The sequence below is a fragment of the Pelodiscus sinensis genome, chromosome 5 (assembly GCF_052426305.1).
Source record: "Pelodiscus sinensis isolate ZL-2025 chromosome 5, ASM5242630v1, whole genome shotgun sequence".
Classification (NCBI taxonomy): domain Eukaryota; kingdom Metazoa; phylum Chordata; order Testudines; family Trionychidae; genus Pelodiscus; species Pelodiscus sinensis.
In genome coordinates this window covers 99,804,797-99,826,536 of record NC_143056.1, presented here as the reverse complement: position 1 = coordinate 99,826,536, position 21,740 = coordinate 99,804,797, and the positions used below count along the sequence as shown (strand labels likewise).

The following is a 21,740-nucleotide window of genomic DNA, read 5'->3' as shown; positions in this document are numbered from 1 at the left end:
ATTACGTCCAAGAGATTGTAAAGATGAGTTGCTGGATGAAGCTTGAAGACATAGCAATATAAACTATCAACTACAGAGTCTCTGCTGAAGCTTCTGTAATTTCAGTTCCTTCACTCAAGACTTTTTATATATCCCCATTTCATATTTGCTGTTTGTTCACTTGCAGTGCTGAAATACTATAGACATGAATAACAGGTAGGTTCTGAAAGAAGCCAAATAGCATTTATCTATTAAACAAACACTCACTGCTGTTATTTGCCTGTATAGGTGAGTTACAGTCAGTGAGCAAAAGAATCTAAAATGAGTTTGTAACTATGGCAACTAATGAGCCAATCTAATGTGGAGTCCCCAGATCATCATGTGACTAGCAAGGGATTCATTCCAATTTTAAGATGCTGATTTTCAGAGGAAGTGCGCTGCTCCTTTTCCTAACATGGACATTAGGGATGTCAGGCTACAATCATGCCAAATAGGCTGGCACAGTCTAAGGCAAACATCTAAAAGGAAAACAATTCCTTTGTTAAACTGGAAGGCCAAATAGCGGACACCTTATCCATATGCTAATTATCTTGGATAAAGATCAAGTCCTGTAATAAAAAAATGACAACAAACATTACATGCAGAATACAACGGTGTATTGCTTTGCCTTTTTTTAATTGCAAGGGAAATATATCTTTACATTCACATAACCGAAAACTGGCATTGTAGAGCATGACCTTCCCTTCCGAGGGGCTAAGTAGGGAAGAACCGTGGAAAGATTTTCTTCTTCTATATCTGCTTCCCATTGCTCTGTCATAGAGGTGGGCAATCTATGGCCTATGGGGGTCAGCGAGACATTTTGTTTACCACTGCCTATGCACGGCGTTGCTAGATTCTGCTGGTTTCCATCTGAGTCGTTTTTTTCCTATTGGTATTACTAAAGTGTTCTGCACGTAAAGCCATGGCACATGAAGTGAAGTGCATGCTGACTGCATACCGCATGGACTACACTCTCTCTGCATCCAATCAAAGTGTCGCTAGGGTTCAACTGGCACACCCAACAAATTCTAGGTGCACAAGGATAGTTAGCAAAATTATTCTAGCCCAGCAGTCTGCCATGGTTATGACAATCTTACAGCCCACTGAGATGGAGGAATACTCCCACGCCCCACTCACTAGTCTAGGTGCCCACTGCTGTTCTATCAGAAGGGGAAGATTCCCGCCCCCCCCTTAAAAAAGCACTGTAGGTCTGGGTCCCAAACTATTCAGGGTTGCAGGTTCTGGGTCCCAAACTATTCAGGCTCCCATGCCTGACCTATGAACCCTTTGTGGAGCTGTGTTGTTCGGGTGGCATTAGAGAGCTCTATTAAAAGGATATGCTGATGGGGGAATTATTGTGTACTTCTAAGCTTGCCTCCTGCCTGTGTGCCCACTCCGCACCTCCTCTCCCAGTTGTGCAATCTGGAGACTCCTGAAGTATCCTGCGGGAAGTGCAAGAGATCATCCTCTGAAGAGCGTGGAAGCCTCCTCCATTCATGAAGGGCATGATAGGAGCATTGACAGAGCAGGGGGTATGCTCTGGATCATCTTCAATAATAGGTAATTCTGATCAACAGAATCATTTTATTTAGGGGGAAATCACATCTTTATGCCCCAAATGCAGACGACCCAAGACACAGTGGAAGTAGTTCAATATCAGCATGGAAGGGCCTGCTAATAAATGATCAAAATTAATTCAAATGGTGTGATTATATTCTGTTATTTTGACAAATAAAATATGTAGAATTTTAAAATATCATGCACAGAATTTTTAAAATTTGGGCTCAGAATTGCCCCAGGAGTGTGCGAGAGGAGGACTTCATTGCCTTTAATGGAGCAATGTACAGGTGCAGGCATCTATTGCAATGGATGTGTACCTGGGTTTACAGACAGCATGCTGAACATGGGCAGGAGAGAGAGAACAGTCTTCTCTGCTTGCAGGCTGAGCACGCCCCCATCCCCTTTGCAGAACTGCCTGTGCTGAACACATGTACCCACAATTGGGGCCAATGAAGAAAACAGGCCTACCTATACTAGAAGGAGAACAGAAAGGAAAGGGGAGGCAGAAAGGCCTCAGACAGCAAAGGGGCAACAGCCCCATTCCAGGCTGCCTCTGAGAAACTGACAGGGAAACAAAAGGAGACTGCAAGCCCTGGAGTTAAAGAGCTGCTACACTCAGTTTAAGCGAAGAGGTCACAGCTGGACCTCCAGAGAAACTGCCCCAAGAGCAGTTGACACTGTGTCAGTACTGGAGCGGGGATGGTATTACTAAAATCACAGCTTTGTGAGTAGAAAATATAAAGAGTATGAGCATGCACTGCACAACTAAGAACTGTGTTTGGTACAAGCACAATACAGTCATTTTAAAAGCTAACACATCAAATGTATCAATTCTGCATGCCCTGTGGAATGCACTGCTACTAAATATACAGAAACTGTAGAAGGAATGAAAAATGCAATGGAGTTTTTCCATGCAGATCATATAGTTTGTCTATTGTTCTATGTACCTGAATATATAGTAGTATATTTTTGTAAAACAGGTGGTATTTTAGCCACACCGTATTTTGTATCGCCCGTAAAGCTTACCACAGGCAGATGTTATGATTGTATGCCATTTACATCATAAGCATCAAAAGATTACACAACTGATTTGGTGAAGTAGGAAGGGTTTGATTTAGTTGGATTGGTCCTGCTTTGGGCAGGGGGCTGGACTTGATAACTCCTGAGGTCTCTTACAGCCCTAGGATTCTATGACTGATTCTATGATTTAGAGATTTGTATTCAGATTTTCTTTTTTGCTTCAGCTTCCCTCTCTGTCCCCCCAATATCTTATACAAAGTAGGAATTATCCTCTTGCACCTGTAACAGAACCTTAGCAGGTTATGTGTATATTAATTCTCCCCCTTTTGGGAAGCAATTATTATATTTCATGCAGAGTCTGGCCTCACAAGGCTATGAACACAGGGCTAAAACTCAAGAGCAATAAGTAAACAAGCAAAAAAGAAAAGGGAATTACAATCTAATGCTTATTAGATATCCCTTATACACTTTAAATCACAAAATTAGCATCATCACAAGGGACTGGCAAACAGTCTAGTGCAGCATCAGATTCTTAGTCCCAGGAAGAGCCATGGCTAAAGCCATTAGCAAAGGAGCAGAAAAAAGGAGGACAATAAGGCTATGTCTAGACTGCAAAGAAAAGTTGGAAAAAGATACACACATTGTAAACTGCAGTCTGCATATCTTTTTCCACTTTTTTTCAGAAGAGGCTTTTCCAAAATTTGGCTCATCTACATGGGGCCACATTTTGGAAAAACCTCCTCTTTCGGAACATCCCTTATTCCTCTTACAATGAGGAATACAGGGATGGTAAAAGAATGCGTCCGCATTTTTGGAAACTGTTCCAAAAAAGCAGACACATCCCTTGGATGTGGCAGAGCTTTTCCGGGATATCTCTGGTATCCCGGAAAAGCTCCTCAGTGTAGACATAGCCTAAAAGAGATTATCAAAGCCTCACACTTTTTGACAAATAAATGTTATCAGATGTGGGCCAGCTGAGAGGTAGCAGCAATTGAAATTAGTGTCCTAGGGCATACACAGAGAAATATCAAACCCCGTCTATCCTATCAAAATATATCAAATAGCACTATGTTTTGTTTCATCAGTAAAACCTTATGAAGGCCCATTAAACTGAGCAAACCTCAAACTGTTCTATGTCAGATTTAGGGGAAGGCATAACACAGAAGAAAAAGAGAAATGATTAACAAAAATAGATGCATGAGGGATTAGTAAGTGGAGGACAAAGGTGGAGGAGAATTTCAACATGGCATGTCTCTGGGTTGGTATCTCTATAGGAATGACTGCAAGCAGAAAGTAGGTCTTTCATCAGGAAATACTTCTCACCATTTCTCTTTCTTCCCTCATCTTTTGTCATTTTCTGCTGTACCGTTACTTTCTGTGGAGAGCTTCTGCCTGAGCTGGGCTTTCCAGATTCGTTGCTGATGACAGAACCATTCTGACTAGGCGACCTGCTGTAAGTAACCATAGCAACAAGGAAGACTGTAAGTTTCATCTTTATAAACCTCCTTTCAAGGTTATTTCATTTGCACAGTTTGCATCATTGGCTTTTCAAGTCTGACTCTGTACACAAAAGAGCTGGGAAATAAGCTGCACAACACAAATACAATGAAAGCAGAGATGCTCTTACAATATTAAAAAAAATACTTTTATGTAAACTCAGTCTTGGAGAGGATTTCCGTGAAATCAAAACGGATTATTTCTCCAGCATGAACCAAAAGGAAAAGAGTGTGAAAGGTAAAAGATGTCATCATTTGTCTGGGGTTTGCTAGGCAGTTTAAAGAAAGCAGAGTTTTTAATGTCAATTATTTAATGAACATGACTGAACAGATTCATTGCAAACACTTTCCCCCTATTTAGTTCGCAACTGACAGGTTTCGTCCGATGTGTCTGAAATTGATTGCTTATTCCCAGTTTCTTAATCATGGTACCAGCTCTTTATTTGTGGATCCCAGTTCCTTAAACACCACACTTATTTAAAAATGCATCAATGTAAGATTAGATGTTTAGAAAATTCATCATATTAAGAACATAAGAACGTCTTGTTGCATAAAAAAGCCTCCATCTAAGCTTACTTGATTTATATACAGGCAGTCCCCGGGTTACGTACAAGATAGGGACTATAGGTTTGTTCTTAAGTTTGTTCTTAACTCGGAACTGGCTCCAGATTCAGCCGCTGCTGCTGAAACTGACCAGGGGCTGACTACAGGAAGCCCGAGGCAGAGTTGCTCTGCCACCAGCTTCCTGGAATCAGCCACTGATCAGTTTCAACAGCGGCTGAATCTGGAGCCTGGGACAGAACAGCTGGGGCGCTGCCGGGTAGGTCCCCCCAGGACCAACCCGGCAGCACCCCAGCTGCTCTACCCCAGGCGTCCACAACAAAAGCCTGGTCTGCTGGGAGGGGAGGGGGGCGCACTAGCTGCGCCCCCCCCCCCACCGGACCAGGGACACCTGGAGCAAAGCCGCAGAGGCGGCGGGGTCCCGCGCCTCCAAGGCTTTGCTCCAGAGCAAAGTCACAGAGGCGCGGGACCCCGCCACCTCCAAAGCTTTGCTCCGGGTGTCCCTGGTCCAAAGCTTTGCTCCGGGTGTCCCTGCTCCGGAACAGCCCCCCCAAGCAGACCAGGGACACCCTGAGCAGCTTTTATCGCCCCCGAGGACACGGTGACGGGACCACTGCGCGTCTGGGTGGTCCCGCCGCCCGTGAGTTCCGGGGTGAGAAAAGCCCCGTTCGTAAGTGCGGATCCGACATAAGTCGGATCCGCGTAACTCGGGGACTGCCTGTACATGGATTTTCTAAAGCTACACCAAACAGTAAGGTCTAAGGTTTTAAAGTGCAACTCATTGTGATCTTTGTCAAACTTTGTAATCTGTGTAACTCTCAGATACTTACTGTAAACTGCAACTTTGTAATCTTTGTAACTCTCAGCCACCTTGCTTGTAACTTTCCCTAAGCTGCATTCCCCCCCCCCCCCCGGGTGAATGGAGAGAGAGCAAGAGTGTGTTTGAAGAAGACTGGAAACAATGGAGCACATTTCAATGAGTCATCACAGTCTGGGCATGCTCCCTGCTGGATAAAGGGAAGTCTGGGCATGCTCCCTGATGACGAAGTGAATGACACTATATAAAGAGAAGGAGCACATGTGAGACCCTCTCTTTTTCCTTCCCCAGCTCCTGAGAAGCTCCTCTCCAGTGTCTCTTCTGACCAGCTTCCCCAGCCATAATGAGCAGACCGTCCAGGATCCACATGCCTTGGCTCCTTCTGCAACCCATATGTCTGGGTAAATATGTGAGTGCCTGAGGGTAGGAACGAATGGGTGTCAATGAGTGAATGAATGGAGGGGTGTGCACTTGCTTGCTTGTCTGTGCGTGTGTGAGAGAGAGAGAGTTCTGTCTTCTTTAGTTTAAACCTTTGGTGGCTGCTTTCTTCTCTTTAGTTTTACCTAGTGGAAATAAACCCATACAGTGTAACCCTGAGTGGTCTCCAGTGAGAATATTTTTGGGGTAACACGTCCATACTGGGTCAGACCAAAGGTCCATCTAGCCCAGTAACCTGTCTGCCAACAGTGGTGAATTCCAGATGCTCCAGAAGGAGTGAAAAGAACAGGGAATCATCAAGTAATTCCTCTCCTGTCACTCATTCCCACACTCTGACAGAAGCTAGGGACACCATTCCTACCCATCCTCTCCAATAGCTATTGATGGGCCTAACCTCCATGAGTTTATCTAGCTCTCTCTTGAACCTTGTTAAAGTCCTAGTCTTCCCCACATCCTCTGGCAAGGAGTTCCACAGGATGACTGTGCGCTGAGTGAAGAAAAACTTCCTTTTCTTTGTTTTAAACCTGCTACCTATTAATTTCATTTGATGATCCCTAGTTCTTATATTGTGGGAACAAGTACATCACTTTTCTTTATTCACTTTTTCCACAACAGTCATGATTTTATAGACCTCTATCATATCCCCCCTTAGTTTCCTGTTTCTAAGCCAAAAAGTCCAAGTCTTTTTAGTCTCTCTTCATATGAGGACCCATTCCACACCACTAATAATTTTTGTTGCCCTTTTCTGAACCTTTTCTAATGCCAATATATCTTTTTTGAGATGAGCTGACCACATCAATATGCAGTATTCAAGATGTGGGCGAACCATGGTTTTACATAGAGGCAATAAGATGTTCTCTGTCTTATTCTCTATCCCTTTTTTAATGATTCCTAATATTCTATTTGGGTTTTTTGACTGCTGCTGCACACTGAATGGATGTTTTCAGAGAACTATCCACAATGACTCTAAGATCTCTCTCTCAAGTAATTAAAGCAAAATTTGTCCTCCTCATACTTTATGTATAGTTGGGATCCTTTTTTCCAATGTGCATTATTTACATTTATCAACATTGCATTTGCCATTTTGTTGCCCAATCACTTAGTTTGGTGAGATCTTTTTGAAGTTCTTCAACAGTCTGCTTTGGTCTTAACCATCTTGAGCATTTTGGTATCATCTGCAAATTTTATCACCTCACTTTTTACCCCTTTCTCTAGATCATTTATAAATAAGTTGAATAGAACTGGTCCCAGAGCAAACCCTTGGGGGACACCACTAATTACCTCTCTCCATTCTGAAAATGTACCATTTATTCCTACCCTTTATTTCCTGTCTTTTAACCAGTTATCAATCCATGGGAGGACCTTCCCTCTTATCCCATGACAATTTACTTTACTTAAGAGCCTTTGGTAAGGGACCTTGTCAAGGGCCTTCTGGAAATCTAAGTGCACTATATCTACTTGATACCCTTTGTCCACATGTTTATTGACCCCCTCAAAAAAATCTAGGGGTATGTTTAGACTACCCGACAGTCAATGAAGCTGGGATTTAAATATCCCCGGCTTCATTAAAATAAAAATGGCCGCTATGCTGTGCCAGCTCAGCTGATCATCAGCACAGTGCGGCAGTCAAGATGCAGATCAGTCAACACGGTTGACCGCTCCCTTATACCTCGTGAAATGAGGGCTACAGAACCGAGAACTTAAAGGCCAGAAAACAGGAGACCCTGCCCAGAGGAACAGAAAGACTCATTCTCCCAGTGTCAAAGACCATGGGAACCCTCCCATAGGGGAAAAGGGTGAGAAATCTGTAGGGATCAAGATGGACTGGAGCAAAATCCGGAACCCTTTCCTGCTTCCCTCCTCTACCAGCTTTGTGGGCTACTACCAAGGCCCTCAGCATCCTAATAGCATCCTAGTCCTCTGCTGAGAAAAGCATGGGACCCACCATACTAACATTGGCCATTTTGTCATAATAGCTAATTGCCTAAAGGAAAATCCACACGTGGGAGGGCTAAGGACAGTACGGAATTGTTAAAGACTAGAAAGAGCTAGAGAACTTCTAGCAATGGCACAAGGCTAGGGGCACATTACAAGAGGGAGATGCTAAAGTTATCAATAATGATTCAGAAATTGTTCAATACAGAATTCAGGTCTGTATGTGTATCACCTGATGCTGACAAACTACTTTCCAACCTATCAGCTATCTTTCAGAGCGTGCACTCATACGTACTAAGCATTGGCGAAGGATGTCAGGCAGTCTCCAGGCAACCAAATAAGCACAGCTGGCTTGTAGTAAGCAATCTAACTGGCTGCCCCACCTGATTGGTTGGCACAGTCAACAGACTAACTCTTACTGCGAGCAGTACCAGTGCAGCAGCTGCTTACCGCATTCTCTCATGGCTGTTAAAACTTCTGCACCTGCCTGGCCCTGGCCTTATGCCTACCTTGGATCCAGCCTTACCTCACTCCTGGAAACCTGGTTCTGACCCTCATCTCTAATTCCTGACTTCTCTGACCTTTGTCTCCGGCATCCAGCCTGATTCTGCTTCTGATCCTGGACTCAGACTCAGGGTGATAGGTGCCTGTGCTACCCCCCAAGCACAGCTGCCCACACTGCAGTCACTGGAAAAGAGATCGGTGACCCACCCCTGCTAATTTTTACTACATGTTTGAATCTCACGAGACCTGATGAGTACCCATCTGGTGCTAGCATTCAAAATGTGGAGGTGGTATGACCTAGCTATCTAAAGTCTGGTTAGCCTGACATCAAACCAAGACAAAATAGTGAAAGAAATGATACGGGATTCAGTCACTAATGAGTCAAAGACCGGAACAGAATGAATTTCAATCAGAATGGTTGTGGGGGAAATAGGTCTTATCGAGCAAACTTGATTTCTTTCTTTGACACGGAAAGTTTGGTTGATAAAAATAAAGCATTTGCACTCACCCATGTTGAAGGTACAGATCTGCAGATGGCCAATGAAAATCAGAGCCTGGGAGTGCTCTACAGATTACTCACTGACACCAACCTCTCACATAACAACAGACACAAGTATTGCTTTCTGCTACTTGTGGTTGGCTACAAGCCTCCATCCCATCCGAGTGGAAAATGACCTGGCCTTCGTCACCTCTTGTCTGGATTGCAGCATTGCTATCTAGCGAGGCATAAAGCTGTAGCAATTAGGAAGCTCCACTCGAATGGAACACTGCAGGGCATCTCCTCGGGCATGCAGGCTTCCTCTGACACATCGCTCCAGACTTCTACTCTTTGCAATGGCTTCCCACAGAATTTTGAATTGAACTCAAGGTGTCAGTCCCTATCTGGAAGGCACTTAGTGGCCTGGGCCAATTTCCCAAGCTCCACATTGAAGACTGTGTGTGTAATTAACAACTGTGCTCCTCAGGCACAAAGGAATTCTCTACAATAAGAGTAATGTGCACCAACCGCCTCCCCACAAATAACAGACATGCTGCCCTAGGATCAGGACCAGGTCTAAATTGACAGCATAATGGATAGGAGGAGTGCTGGCCAGCCCCCAGTGATTAAGGGGTTAAATTCAGGTAGCTAGCAAAGGTGTTGGCAGGGAGCCCAATGAACAAATGAGGATCGAGTGCTGAAATCTGAATTGTAGAAGATACTTTGCCTGTTTTCTTTGTGTGGGAGAGTTAAACCAGGAGTTGAGAGACACAGAATGATTTAAAGCCAGGCAGGACTACTATGCCTCCAAGGAATTCAAGGCATGGAAGTGTACTGAACCCAGAAGGGATCGTGAGTAAATAAAGAGAAGTGTGTATTTAGTCGCAATTAGGATATTTTTCTTTATTTTTGTAGTTTGGTTTGAACTGCTCTGTGTGAATCTATACCTCCCCTCTCCTCCCTTCCCCATTTACCATCTAAGAGTTCCCACAGATGTTCACTGTGTTTTAATTTGTTTTCCTTAGTTGCTTTGTAACATCTAGCAACCAAGTATGCTTCATCAAGTATATCTTTTGTTTGTAATAAAAATCACTTTTTTATGGTGGTGATTTGAGTCTTGTGTCCTGGAAAGTAACAGGAGGTCTGTCCATGTGTAGCTGCAGGCCTCTGACTGATGGGTCAGCTACCAGAGACAGCAGCTTGTTTTTCTCTTTTCTTTTTTCAAACTCTTTTGGGGCAAAAGAACTTGGAATACCCCCAGAGAAGGGATTAAATCTTCACCCCTGTATTTTCAGGGTTAAATCACTGATGATGGCAACTTTTGTCTTTCTCAGAGCCCAGTATCTGTGATTCTAGAGGCAAAGGTATTTAAAGTCTTTGTGGGCCCCACCTTCAGCACTCAGAGTGCCAGAATAGAGAACAGCTCTGACAGATAGTAATAAAAACCCCCTTCTGTGAGGTAAGTGGCAGTAACTAGAGGGTGGCAACCTGATATGTCAGGAGTGATGTGTAACTTGTTTGTATCTGTGTATAAAAGTGTACCCCAAAGGGTGGTCATCGACTGATCATGGGGGGACTCTAGGGGTTAGTTGGGTGTTAGTCCATTGTCACGGCTTACACAAGTGTAGTGGCGCAGCAGTGAGTCTGTTCGCTGACAACTATTATTGTATGTCACTTGGCAATAAACCTACTCGGGTGCTTTGGATCCTTATCTGATCTGTGGTCTCTGGGGACTCTCTCGGGAATCTGTCATGTTAACTAGTTGTGCATGTTTAACGTGTTAGACAGGGGAGCACACACCTGCATGCAGCCGAAAGTTGATCATTATTGACAGAGTAGAGGACCTGTCAGGAACTCATAGGGATGACTGACGACATTAACTAGCTTGAGTTGTTAGAAAGGATAATACCTGTACTCCAAGGGTAATGGTAATTTTCTTTTTATTAATTTCATATTAAATATTGTAAGCATTGCTCCTTGTTAAATATCCCTTATTTTATATATATATGTATATCTATCTATAGATATAGATATAGATATAGTATTGGTGGTACACATCCACACACTAACTCAATATTGCACATAAGAAATTTAACCCACCCACAAGAAAATTCAACTCACTCAAGGATAGAAAATGTTGGAGGGAACACTGCTCTTGGGTATCTACTCTATGCTGGTGGGAGGGAGCTTTCCTGACAGCATAATTAAGCCATAACCAACAAGCAGTGATAGCACTATCCATACTGCCAATTTTGTCAGTTAAATATTTTCTGGTTGGGGGTGGGGAGTGGTTCCCCCACACACCTGAGCAACAAAAGGTTTACCGACAAAACTCCTAGTGTACTCATAGCATAAGTGAGAGGTTTTAAAGAGGACTCACAGTTGGAAGACAGGAAGAAAACATACAGGAAGTTAGAAAAGAAGAAGGAAAGGATACAGGCCAGCAAAAGGTATGAAGGAACCATGCTGTTAGTGGGAACAAGGTAGGCTCCAGAGAAACAATGAAAGGACAGCTGTCCTCGCAGGATTACTTCTGCCACCATTACACTTTTAAGACACCCTCTTTGTAAAAAGAAACTCATGTTTATTAAGATGTAATTTTAAAGTTTCTGTCAAGGTTCAATTATAACAACAAAGTGTCTCTTCTGATCAGATGATAGCCATTATTTCATGAAAAACTGGTAGGATCTTTTCAGGTTATGAATGGGCCTGGAATGAAATTGCAAGCATCTCACAGATGATCATATAATATTTTTCATTTTCACAAGCCACTAAACAAAGTTCCCCTGACACCTGTCAGAGATCACAAAGAGTTAAATCCTGCTGACCTGATTATAAAAGTAACCCCACTGGAGTTAATCGGCCTACCTGTGTAAGATGAGCTACAATTGCCCAGATAGGCATTATAGGAGTACTCCATATTCAAATCACCTGACAGTGAATTTGAATCACTATTTCCCAGTGAATTCCTAAACCAGAAAAAGCTTGCTGATCAGAATTTGTCTAGGAATGCAGAGATTTATTACCAAAGGATTTTGGAGAGAGATGTGCGTGGGAATACCTTCTATTGGACCAATATCCATGGTTGAGAATGACAAACTTTGAGCTTGCATAGAGCTCTTTGTTAAGAGGATTTTTATATACCCCAAGCAGTTAATGGATTTTTTTTTTATTACTGGGGAGAGTTAAACTCTGTGTGTATGTTTATAGAAGTGTGAGTGTCAGGAATCAAAGAGGCTTGAAAAACATCTTTAAGGAACATCTCCTGAGGAGACTTATCTTTTAGGAGCATAGTACCAGCACCTACAGCTGCTACAGTGATAATCTCCTGGGTGGTATTGTGTCAGGGAATTGAAGATGTTAAAAAGGACAAGTACCATTGAGTTCCGATGAACTGGATAAATTACTTCCTGTGCTCTGCAACAAACACAACAATCTGTACTTAAGGCACCTCATACATTACTGACTCTAAAAGCCAGAAGGATTTTAGACAAGAAGAGCAAACTAATTCTAGAGTCCAAGAAAGCATACATAGGTTAACAGAAAAAAAATGCCTATTATATGGGAGACAATTGCCAAAGTGAACATGCTACCATACCTTTCTCATTATATATTCTCAAACTTTTTGGCCCATAGCCCACCTGGCTCAATGCAAACCATTCTGTGGACCACCAGCTGCTAATGGAAACTCACCATTAATTACATAATTCCCCCTGAGCCATTTTGCTAGTGCTGCAGCTAGGGAGAATGGTTTAATTTAACCAGTAAGAAAGGAAATATTAACTTAAATTATTAAACAGATTAAGTGCTTTACATTCTTCATGTTTACCAAACTTAATTTTAAATAATGTAAAATATTAATTTATGTCCAATGCAAAAGGTTCCAGCACTGTCTTTATTTATGGCAGGAGTGGGGAATGTTTTTTGGGGTTGGGGGCCACTGATCCAACCTCATTGATTTGGCCCCCAAGACACCTCACTCCCCTGGTACTCCAGCCTCACAGGCAGGGTGGGGGGGTCTGGAGGGGAGGGCAGGGAAGACAGAGTTTCAGGGCTTCCCGTAGGCTAGATTTACTCTTCTGGAGTTCTGGAGTTAGTGAATGTTGTGGATTTTGAGAGATTTGTTGTGAGGGATGGGGCTGCCAGTGACTGGGGGTGCAGGATCTGGGCAAGAGGTGGGTTGCAGGAGGGGATGAGGGGGTGAGGTCTGGGTGGGAGGTAGGGTACAGGAGCAGGCTGAGGGTAGGTGTCCGGCCAGGAGGGAGGGTGCAGAAGCGGTGCTGTTCGGGGTCTTGGTGGGGGAGTAAATGGGGGAAGGAGGTGTGGGGTCTGGGCATGGTGGGAAGGGGGGGCACTTACCTGCTTTTGTGCCCTCTGCTGCTCCCAGGCACTGTGTCCCAGGCATGGCCTCCCACTGCTCCTATTGGCTGGATTCTGGCCAACGGGAGCAGTGGGGAAAGCCTCTAAGCAGTGCACATCTGTGTGCTCTGCCAGGGGAGCGGGAGCGGCAACATATGGAGTCACTTCTGGCTCCACTTCTTCTCCACAAGCCATATCTGGCAGGGAGGCTCAGGGCTTCCGCTCTCCCTATCCCTCTCACCTCCCCCCCCCATCCTCCACAAAGCTGGAAGCTGGTCCTGGCGCTCCAACCTCATGGGAGGGAGGGAAGCTGAGTTCAAGCTGGGGTCCACCCTTAATGCAACTGTGGACCACTGATGGTCCACGGACCACAGTTTGAGTTCCACTGATATAAAGTTCTAACTTGTCGAGATGTTTCTCACTAAATAAATCTGGTAGACTGCTTTGCAAAGATAAAGCAACATGCATAAACTGAGCTTTACTTTCCAACAAAGCTTCTCTGCACAAACCAAATAACCTCCCTGAAAGCCAACAGTCTAAAAAGCAGGGAGCTTCATTTATAACCTCACTGTAGACTTTATTCTCTCTGCTAAAATAATAGATCGATATTTCCTTGATTCCTTTAAGAAGATTTCAACATCAAAAATTCATCTTACAGCTGAAGAATATGAGAATTTAGGTGACTCCATTCATTCATTGTAAATGAATCTGAGAAATATTTACTGTTCACATAATTTTTCAAGCAGCCCCATCCATTGGATAAGAGCACAGAAAGTTCACTGTAGAGATGCTGCATGTGCTGTGCACTCTGACGTATGAAAACGTTATGTTAGTGCTATTTGCATTTTTGTTCAGCCTTTAATACAGATATGGGGACAGATCATTAGATGGCATAAATTGTCAATATAGCTATGCCAAATTGAATCCGCTGAGTAGCTGTCCCACTGTCCATTTGCAAAATCCACATCCAGTTTCAGATTGAGCATTTCCAAACTTCAAATCCAGGGGTTTGGTTCACATCCAACACTAGCCCATGGTTTCTCCACTTCCCACTCATCTCTTTAACTAGTCAAACACACAAAAAATTCTGCTAAAGATCCACTTCATATTATCCTACTTTCCTTAGCAACCTGACATACACGGTGCAAAACGTTATTGTATGCCCAGCACTTTTGCAGAACCAGATGCTGTGGACACAGTTTGTTCAGTGCATACCTTTTTCTTGTTTCATTGGACTTAGCAGTTTTAATGGTGCTCCCATCCTGAACAATTTCTCTCTCCTGAGAGGCAGGAGCATCTCTCACTGGAAGCGGTAGCACTACAGTCTCCTGAGTCACAGGTAAAACCTCATCGTCCGCTCCCTGCTGACCTAAATGTTGCTTGGCATAATCAAAACCTTGTACTGGCTGCAAAGAAGGAAAAAACAAAAACCATGGGATTCCAACAGGCATTATATATTAATGCAATATCTTTTGCTATTACCTATTAATATATTTAATTCTATATGCTACAGTTAAAAGCTGCAACCATAAGCGTAATTAGGAAAATTGGCAGCAATGCAGCATGTTAATTAGACTTTTATTCAACATGTTTTAAACTATTAATGGACATTTAATCATCCTTGTTTTTAGGAAGATAATTGAGAAGTCAGAATTGAATGTAAGAAAAGAAAAAAGGGGCTACAAGAGGGAAAACCCTAAAAATTTCACAGAGGTTGCATTTCCATTATAAATTGAATTAAGTTACCAAAATCAACGTTATTTTTCTTGGATACATATGGCTGTTGACAGAGTGCTATAAACATAATGAAAGCACACTGAATGATGAGACAATGGTGATTTTCAATTCCCTGAGCAATTTGGTTTTACTCTGGGCCCTGGTCTACACTAGGGCTTTATTTCAAAATAACCTCCCCCCAAGGTTGAATTTATAAGTGGAGCATCCACACTACCAAGCCCTTTATTTTGAAATAATGGGCCACGGAACTTGAAATCTGTACTCCTCCTTTTCATCAAGAGTAATGCTAATTCTGAAATACTTATTTCAAAATAACGATAGTGTGGATGCACCAGTGCCGCTATTTCAAAATAAGTAATTCAAACTAATTACAACCCAATGTTTTCTGTGGCTCTAAGTCCGAGGTAAGGCATGCACATTAACAGAGCCTGCCTCAGACTAATTCTGAGGCTTCCTGTAGTGTGGTCATGCTAGTTTGAATGTGTTAAATCTGGAGTTACTAAGTCAAAATAGTTTCCTACTGTAGACATGGCCTCAAAACATGCCCCATAATATTCCAGCAATAACACATCAAAATTATAAGCCTAGTGTTTGAAAAGGCTCCTTCAGGCTTTTCTGAAGTTGAACATTTGAGTTACTCGGATAAAATATCCATCCATGTACAGTTAAGCCAGAATAGTGAGTTATCCACAGTCTGCTTTGTATAAACATTTCTGTCTCTTACACAATAAATCAGAGACATACTTTGTAGGCATGTGAATCTGAGAAGTTTGCCATATCTAAGAAAAGATCACTTTCACTCTATTGAAGTTGATATGTCACATTTTCAGGCTCTTACTTGACACTAATGCTGATTTTTTAAAGATGCATTAAAAGATGACATACATCTGATAAACAGCTCCAGCAGAAATGCAATAAGGAGATGCACTAAAAGGACTCACATTGATTTGGCGGAACAAAGTCCTAGCACATTATAGCAGTGAAGATTACACCATATCAGAAATGCTTCCCCATGAACGACATTTGCCAGACAAAGACAATGCTGTATCTCATGTTGGGAGCTTTATATATTCCCAATACTTTGAAGGGAAAGTACCCAGAAAGATGCCAGCAAATCAACTTCAAGGAGGGAGGGAATGAAAAAAGGGCAAGAGAGTCATGTGAAAGACAGCTAGTAAGAAAAAAAACCTATAAGACATCCAAGACTCTAATACACCTAGTGAAATTAATGGTTTGAAGTATTCACTATATATGTTAATCTGAATAATTCTATAAGGGTATGTCTACCCAGCAAAGTTATTTCAGAATAATGACTGCTATTCTGAACTAATTTTGCAAGCATCTACACAGCCAAACCGCTCTTTCGAAATAAGTTTGAAATAGCAGATGGCTTATTTTGAATTCTGTAAACCACATTCCACGAGGAATAGCTCCTATTCCGAAATAGCTTCTGAAGCTGGATAGCGGGCCTCAAATATGTGTCCCATCACCTCAGGGCAGGGGCGAGCCACTCACACAGCTCGAGGAAGGTGCCCTTCTTCATTCGAAAGTTCTGGAGCCATTGTTGGTCTCCCCAGCACTTCAGAATGATGTGGTCCCACCAGTCTGCACTGGTGTCCAGATGCCCGATGCGGCAGGGCATGGCAGCTAGATCATGACAGGCGGCATCCAGGTCCTGTAGCCGCTCCCCCATATAACCAAGAAGGGTCTCCAATAAGTCCTGGGGGGGGTGGGTTCCTGCAGAGCCTGGAAGGCAGCCTGCAGAAAGTGCTGCATGACTTGTAGCAAAACCTGCAAGAGCTGAAGACTGCCCAGAGGCAGTTCCTGCTCCATAGCAGAGAGTGCTGTGGTGTCCTGAGTCAGGTCAACCAGAGCAAGAAGAGAAATGCTTTGCTGTCCCTCAGGGTATGTCTACACTGCCACCCTAGTTCAAACTAGGGTGGCTAATGTAGGCATTCGAAGTTGCAAATGAAGCCCAGGATTTAAATATCATGGGCTTCATTTGCATGTTCCTGGGCGCCGCCATTTTTAAATGCCCCGTAGTTCGAACTACCTGCCCGCAACTACATGCGGCACGGACTAGGTAGTTCGAATTAAAGCTCCTAACTCGAACTACCGTTAAACTTCCTTGCAGGAGGAATAACGGTAGTTCGAATTAGGAGCTTTAATTCGAACTACCTCGTCCGTGCCGCGTGTAGTCGCGGGCAGGTAGTTCAAACTACGGGGCATTTAAAAATGGCGGCGCCCGGGAACATGCAAATGAAGCCCAGGATATTTAAATCTCGGGCTTCATTTGCAAGTTCGAATGACTACATTAGCCACCCTAGTTCGAACTAGGGTGGCAGTGTAGACATACCTTCAGAGAGGTAGGCAAGCAAGCAGGGAAACCTGAGACACGGCTGTCCAGGGGGGTCTCTTTACACACGAGACTCAGATAGCCTCAAGCAGCAGACACATGTACTAACTATGGACCTGATGCCTTGTCTGAACTGGTTCCGGGTGGCCTTAAATGCGATTCAGCATCCAATCAGTGTAGACGTGCTACTTCGAAATAGCTAAGCGCTATTTCAAAACACATTTTGTGTGTAGATGCGCTATTTCGAAATAACACTGCAGTGTAGACATAGCCACAAAGGTGTAATAAAACAGAAAAGCTATTACCAGACTGGCTAACAGACATTACCATCACCCCTCTGAAAATGGTTCAGTATGGCTACATCTAGACTTTCTTCTGCCAAAAGAAGATATGCAAATTTTGAGCTAATTTGCATATCGTCTTCCAATTGCATTATTGGAAGAGGTTTTGTTGAAAAAGAAAGCAGTTTTAAACACGGTTCTTTAAAAAAAACTTTTTTGAAAGAACCCTTCTTCCTAAAAAATGAGGTGTGTAGGGTTCTTTTGAAAAAGGGTTGTTGTTGTTTTTTTTTTTTAAAGAAACACGTCTAGGTGTTTTCTGTTTGTCTATTATCTGCTCCAAAAGTCTCACATTCCTTGTGGCTTATACTTCTTTTTTATTTTGGAACTAGTAAGCCATTTCAAACAAATGGTAATGGTGCTTTGTCTCTGAAGCTCAGCACACATGTTGCCTGCTATTAAATCAATCCATATTGGCAACAGGATTTAATACAACTCCAAAGAAGGATGCTATAAACTATACTGTTCATGAGCAGCTAAACTTTTCTAACTTCATTTATGTATTCATCCTTCAATAGTTGCAATACAAAGGCAATTACTACATTACCATGCTGAAGCAGCAAGCATTCTACAGCCAACACCAGCGCAGATTGAAACTCTGTGGTTTGGCAACATTTGTGGTTCAATACCACATGGTGGACTAGAGAGCCCCAGCACAGAGGTTGCCGATGGCTGGGAACAGAGACACCAGCAGGACAAGGGGGGCAATGGAACCCATGGGGCACGAGAGCCTGCAGCAAATGGGGCCGGAAGCTGGCAGAGCTGCCTCTGCCAGGGGCCAGAGGCAGCGGAGACAGGTGGCTGGGGAGAAGAGCTCAGAGTGGAAAGCCCAGTGAGGAGCCCAGTGGGAAGGCTGTTGCCTCACTACCTCCAGACCTTCCCTGGTCCACTTGTGCACATCTGGTCAGGTCCCAAGGATGCCAGACCAGGGAGGTCCAACCTGTATTTGAGGCTGGCTGCCTGACAAGTTTCTCCTCATTGTCAGGGGTGGGACTGCAGGCAAACTGCCTCACTTTCCCTCTCTTCAACAGCTCAGAGTCCATATTTTAAAATATTTCCCTGCCAATGGGCATCCAGTTTATTCCATCCATACACACATGAATACTCCAGGCCAGCTTCACGCCAGCTGGCCACTGGCTCCACAGCAAACAGCTTTCTACCCTTGAGGTCAGGAATCCCCAAGCTCTCCTTCCTGGAGCTGGGTTAAAATCTCCATGGTCTCACGCTCTGAAGACAAGAGTCCTCAGCCTCCACCCCACAACCAGGTTCATTTCAGTCTCCCTCTCACTCCCTACAGGAGACAGTCTTGCTTCCTGCAGCTGATTCCTCAAACCAGCTGCAGCCTCCCAGATTTCTGTCCTGGAAAGCCTTCCAACACCCTCAATTGAGCATTACTAGTTCTCAGCAAAGCTCCCTCAGCCCTCTGCCTAATAAGAGGCCTGAGGGAAGAGCATGTAACCAGTGGATCAGATGAATGTAGCTCATCAGAGGAGGACTAAATCTCCCCTTCTAGGGCCAACCACCCAGTGACAACTATCCTAGGCTGTGTCCAGACTCAGGGGTTTTTTCGAAAAAAGTAGCCTTTTTTCGAAAAAACTTCACCTGCGTCTAGACTGCAGCCGCGTTCTTTCGAAATTAAATCGAAAGAATGCGGCTTTTCTTTCGACGGTGGTAAACCTAATTCCACGAGGAAGAACGCCTTCTTTCGAAAGTGCTCTTTTGAAAGAAGGCGTTCTTGAAAGCAAACAGGCTTTTTAGAAAGAGAGCATCCAGACTCACTGGGTGCTTTCTTTCGAAAAAGCGGCTTGCTTTTTCGAAATTCCGCGTGCAGTCTAGACGCTCTCTTTCGAAAGAGGCTTGCAGTCTAGACATAGCCCTAAAGAATAATATTTAAATGTTTCATTATCCTTTGTTCACTAATTTCATTTCATTCACACAAGAAGGGTTCTGTGAAATGATGTAATAGGCAGCTCTATCTGAAGAACTGCAATACCCCCACTGGTATGCAGCAATGACTGGACAGTTCCACTCTGTTCGTTTTCCTTGGCATAAAGCTTTTGAAAGTAGATCACATAAAACTGCCCACTAAAAACAAAATAAGCTGAATAACAATGAAGGCCTTCCTCACAGAATTTGAATTTCCTTTTATTTTAATGCAGAACAGGCAAAAAATACCAGAAACTCTCAGTCTGATAAACACCTTTCAAAAACAAAACACACAGAAGTGAGATTTCAAAACTGTTTCTTAAACTGGAAATATCTACTGCGGCCCCATTTTTTAAACAAATTTTGGTCTGGAAGGATTGTAGTAGTTTCAAGCCCTTTTGCAAAAAATGAAATTATACAAATTTACTTTAAAAAATGCTATACATGGTACCATCACTCATTTGTATTGCCATGTTTTACATTTAAGATTCTGTAGCAATTATAGCACTGGTAATTATTGTCATGCCTCATAGCTTCAAACTCCAAGTAGGTTAAGATGAAAATATATTGTTCTTCTTTGGATATTCTTATTTCATTACTTTTCCAACATATAAATCTCAGTACTTTTTTTAAGCAGAAACACCAATATCAGTGATGGAAAATACCTGTTTAACTAATTCATCCATTTCCCTGCCAGTGCAGAATAGTTACCTCTACCATCAATCCAATTTATACCTTCCAACTGGTGCTGACTGAAATGTTTCTGACAATAGAGTTTTCCACCAGAAAATGCAGTTTCGTCAGGAAAGTGTCATTTAGATAAAATGTGCTTTTGAAAAAAAACACATGAACCACTTTGATAAGGTCAAAATGGAACACTTCAATCTTATCAGAATGCTCAGAAAGCAAATGGGGTTTTTATCATTTCCGTTTCCTACCTATGAAAAGAGGGAAACCAACAAGGAGAGTGAAGGGACAGTGCAATGTGCATGCATGCTTATTAGCTTAAAAACACCTCACCCAATCCTGGCCTGGGTGGGTTGCCCAGCCTAGAAGCTGAGATTTTAGTAATGTTGTAATCCATCTGGGTGGGCTGGCAGCATTTTCCGCTATAGGGAGAAGCAGTACTTTAACACAAAATATGTACTTTATAGGAGGAGAGTCAAATGAGGGACTTATCTGTCAGTGCCCCTATAATTTACATAGCTTATTAAGAAAAGGGGAAATATGATTTTCTTAATTCTCTGTGAGCTATATTTGCAAGTGGATTAGAAGTATAAAATAAGTAAAAGAAAAGAATAGCAGGAGGGAGAAACAGTTGGCAACTGTTTCTGCAATGCTAATTGGCTGGAACATTTCTAATTTAGGACTAAATTCTCAGCTTCTGTCAAAGCAAAGAACTTTAACAATTCAACTCTTATTAGTGCTAATGGGAAAGGCTTAGCAGAAATTCTGTGCACAGAATTGAGACCATCTCTGTCACCGGGCAGGACTTCTGTAACAGCCGAGAAAGTCCTAGCCTGAGTGTACCAACTAGTTAAATTCCCAAATGCCCTTGAAATAGACTTAGGAAAGGATCTGAAGAATGAACACTATGAAAAATCAATGAATGTCCCGAGACACAACTTCTCCTGCTAGAACAGTCACTTACTTTAGCTCTCTGAGGAAGGTTCATCATGGTGTCTGGTTTGAAATCATTCTTATTTTTCCTACACAGGACAGCTGTGATGATGATAATGATGACAGTAACCACAGCAATGGGAGCCAGCACTGCTGCAATGATCCACAGGTTGTTTGGTGGGTTTTTCACCACAGCTGCACAAATCACAAGACAGACAGTCAGTGTTCCACAGTCCATTGCTATATAAAAGTAATAGAAAAACCAGCTGGATACACCCTTACGTGGTTGGTCTTAACATAACAATTAGTACAAATGGTTTATTATTTATTCATATATGTATAATAATTTGCTGGGATTCCTACAATAATCAAAATAGATTAACAGGCTTCTGTGATTAATGCCTGAATTCTCTCCTCTCAAATTCCATGTTTTTTATTATAGACCATTACAGGGCAATCCTCCTATTCCTGAGATCAGGAAGTTGGGTGGCTCTCTCTCTCTCAAATAGCTCTTTCACAATATATGCAAATAATGCTGAAACTAAGCATGCCATACGTGTTTCCTAACATAAAAAGC

General features: G+C 42.9%; 1 protein-coding gene across 3 annotated transcripts in view; it reads right to left on the bottom strand.

Annotated features, from left to right (window-relative positions):
- Nucleotides 1–21,740, bottom strand: part of KIAA1549L (KIAA1549 like) — a 234,831-nt gene that overhangs the window by 58,828 nt on the left and 154,263 nt on the right. For all 3 annotated transcript variants that reach the window (XM_075927818.2, XM_075927820.2, XM_075927819.2), the window contains 3 exons: nucleotides 21,195–21,358; nucleotides 14,402–14,592; nucleotides 3,922–4,049 (listed from right to left, as the gene is read on the bottom strand). In XM_075927818.2, the coding sequence (XP_075783933.2) occupies nucleotides 3,922–4,049; nucleotides 14,402–14,592; nucleotides 21,195–21,358 (483 nt within the window). The remainder of the gene's footprint in view (nucleotides 1–3,921; nucleotides 4,050–14,401; nucleotides 14,593–21,194; nucleotides 21,359–21,740) is intronic.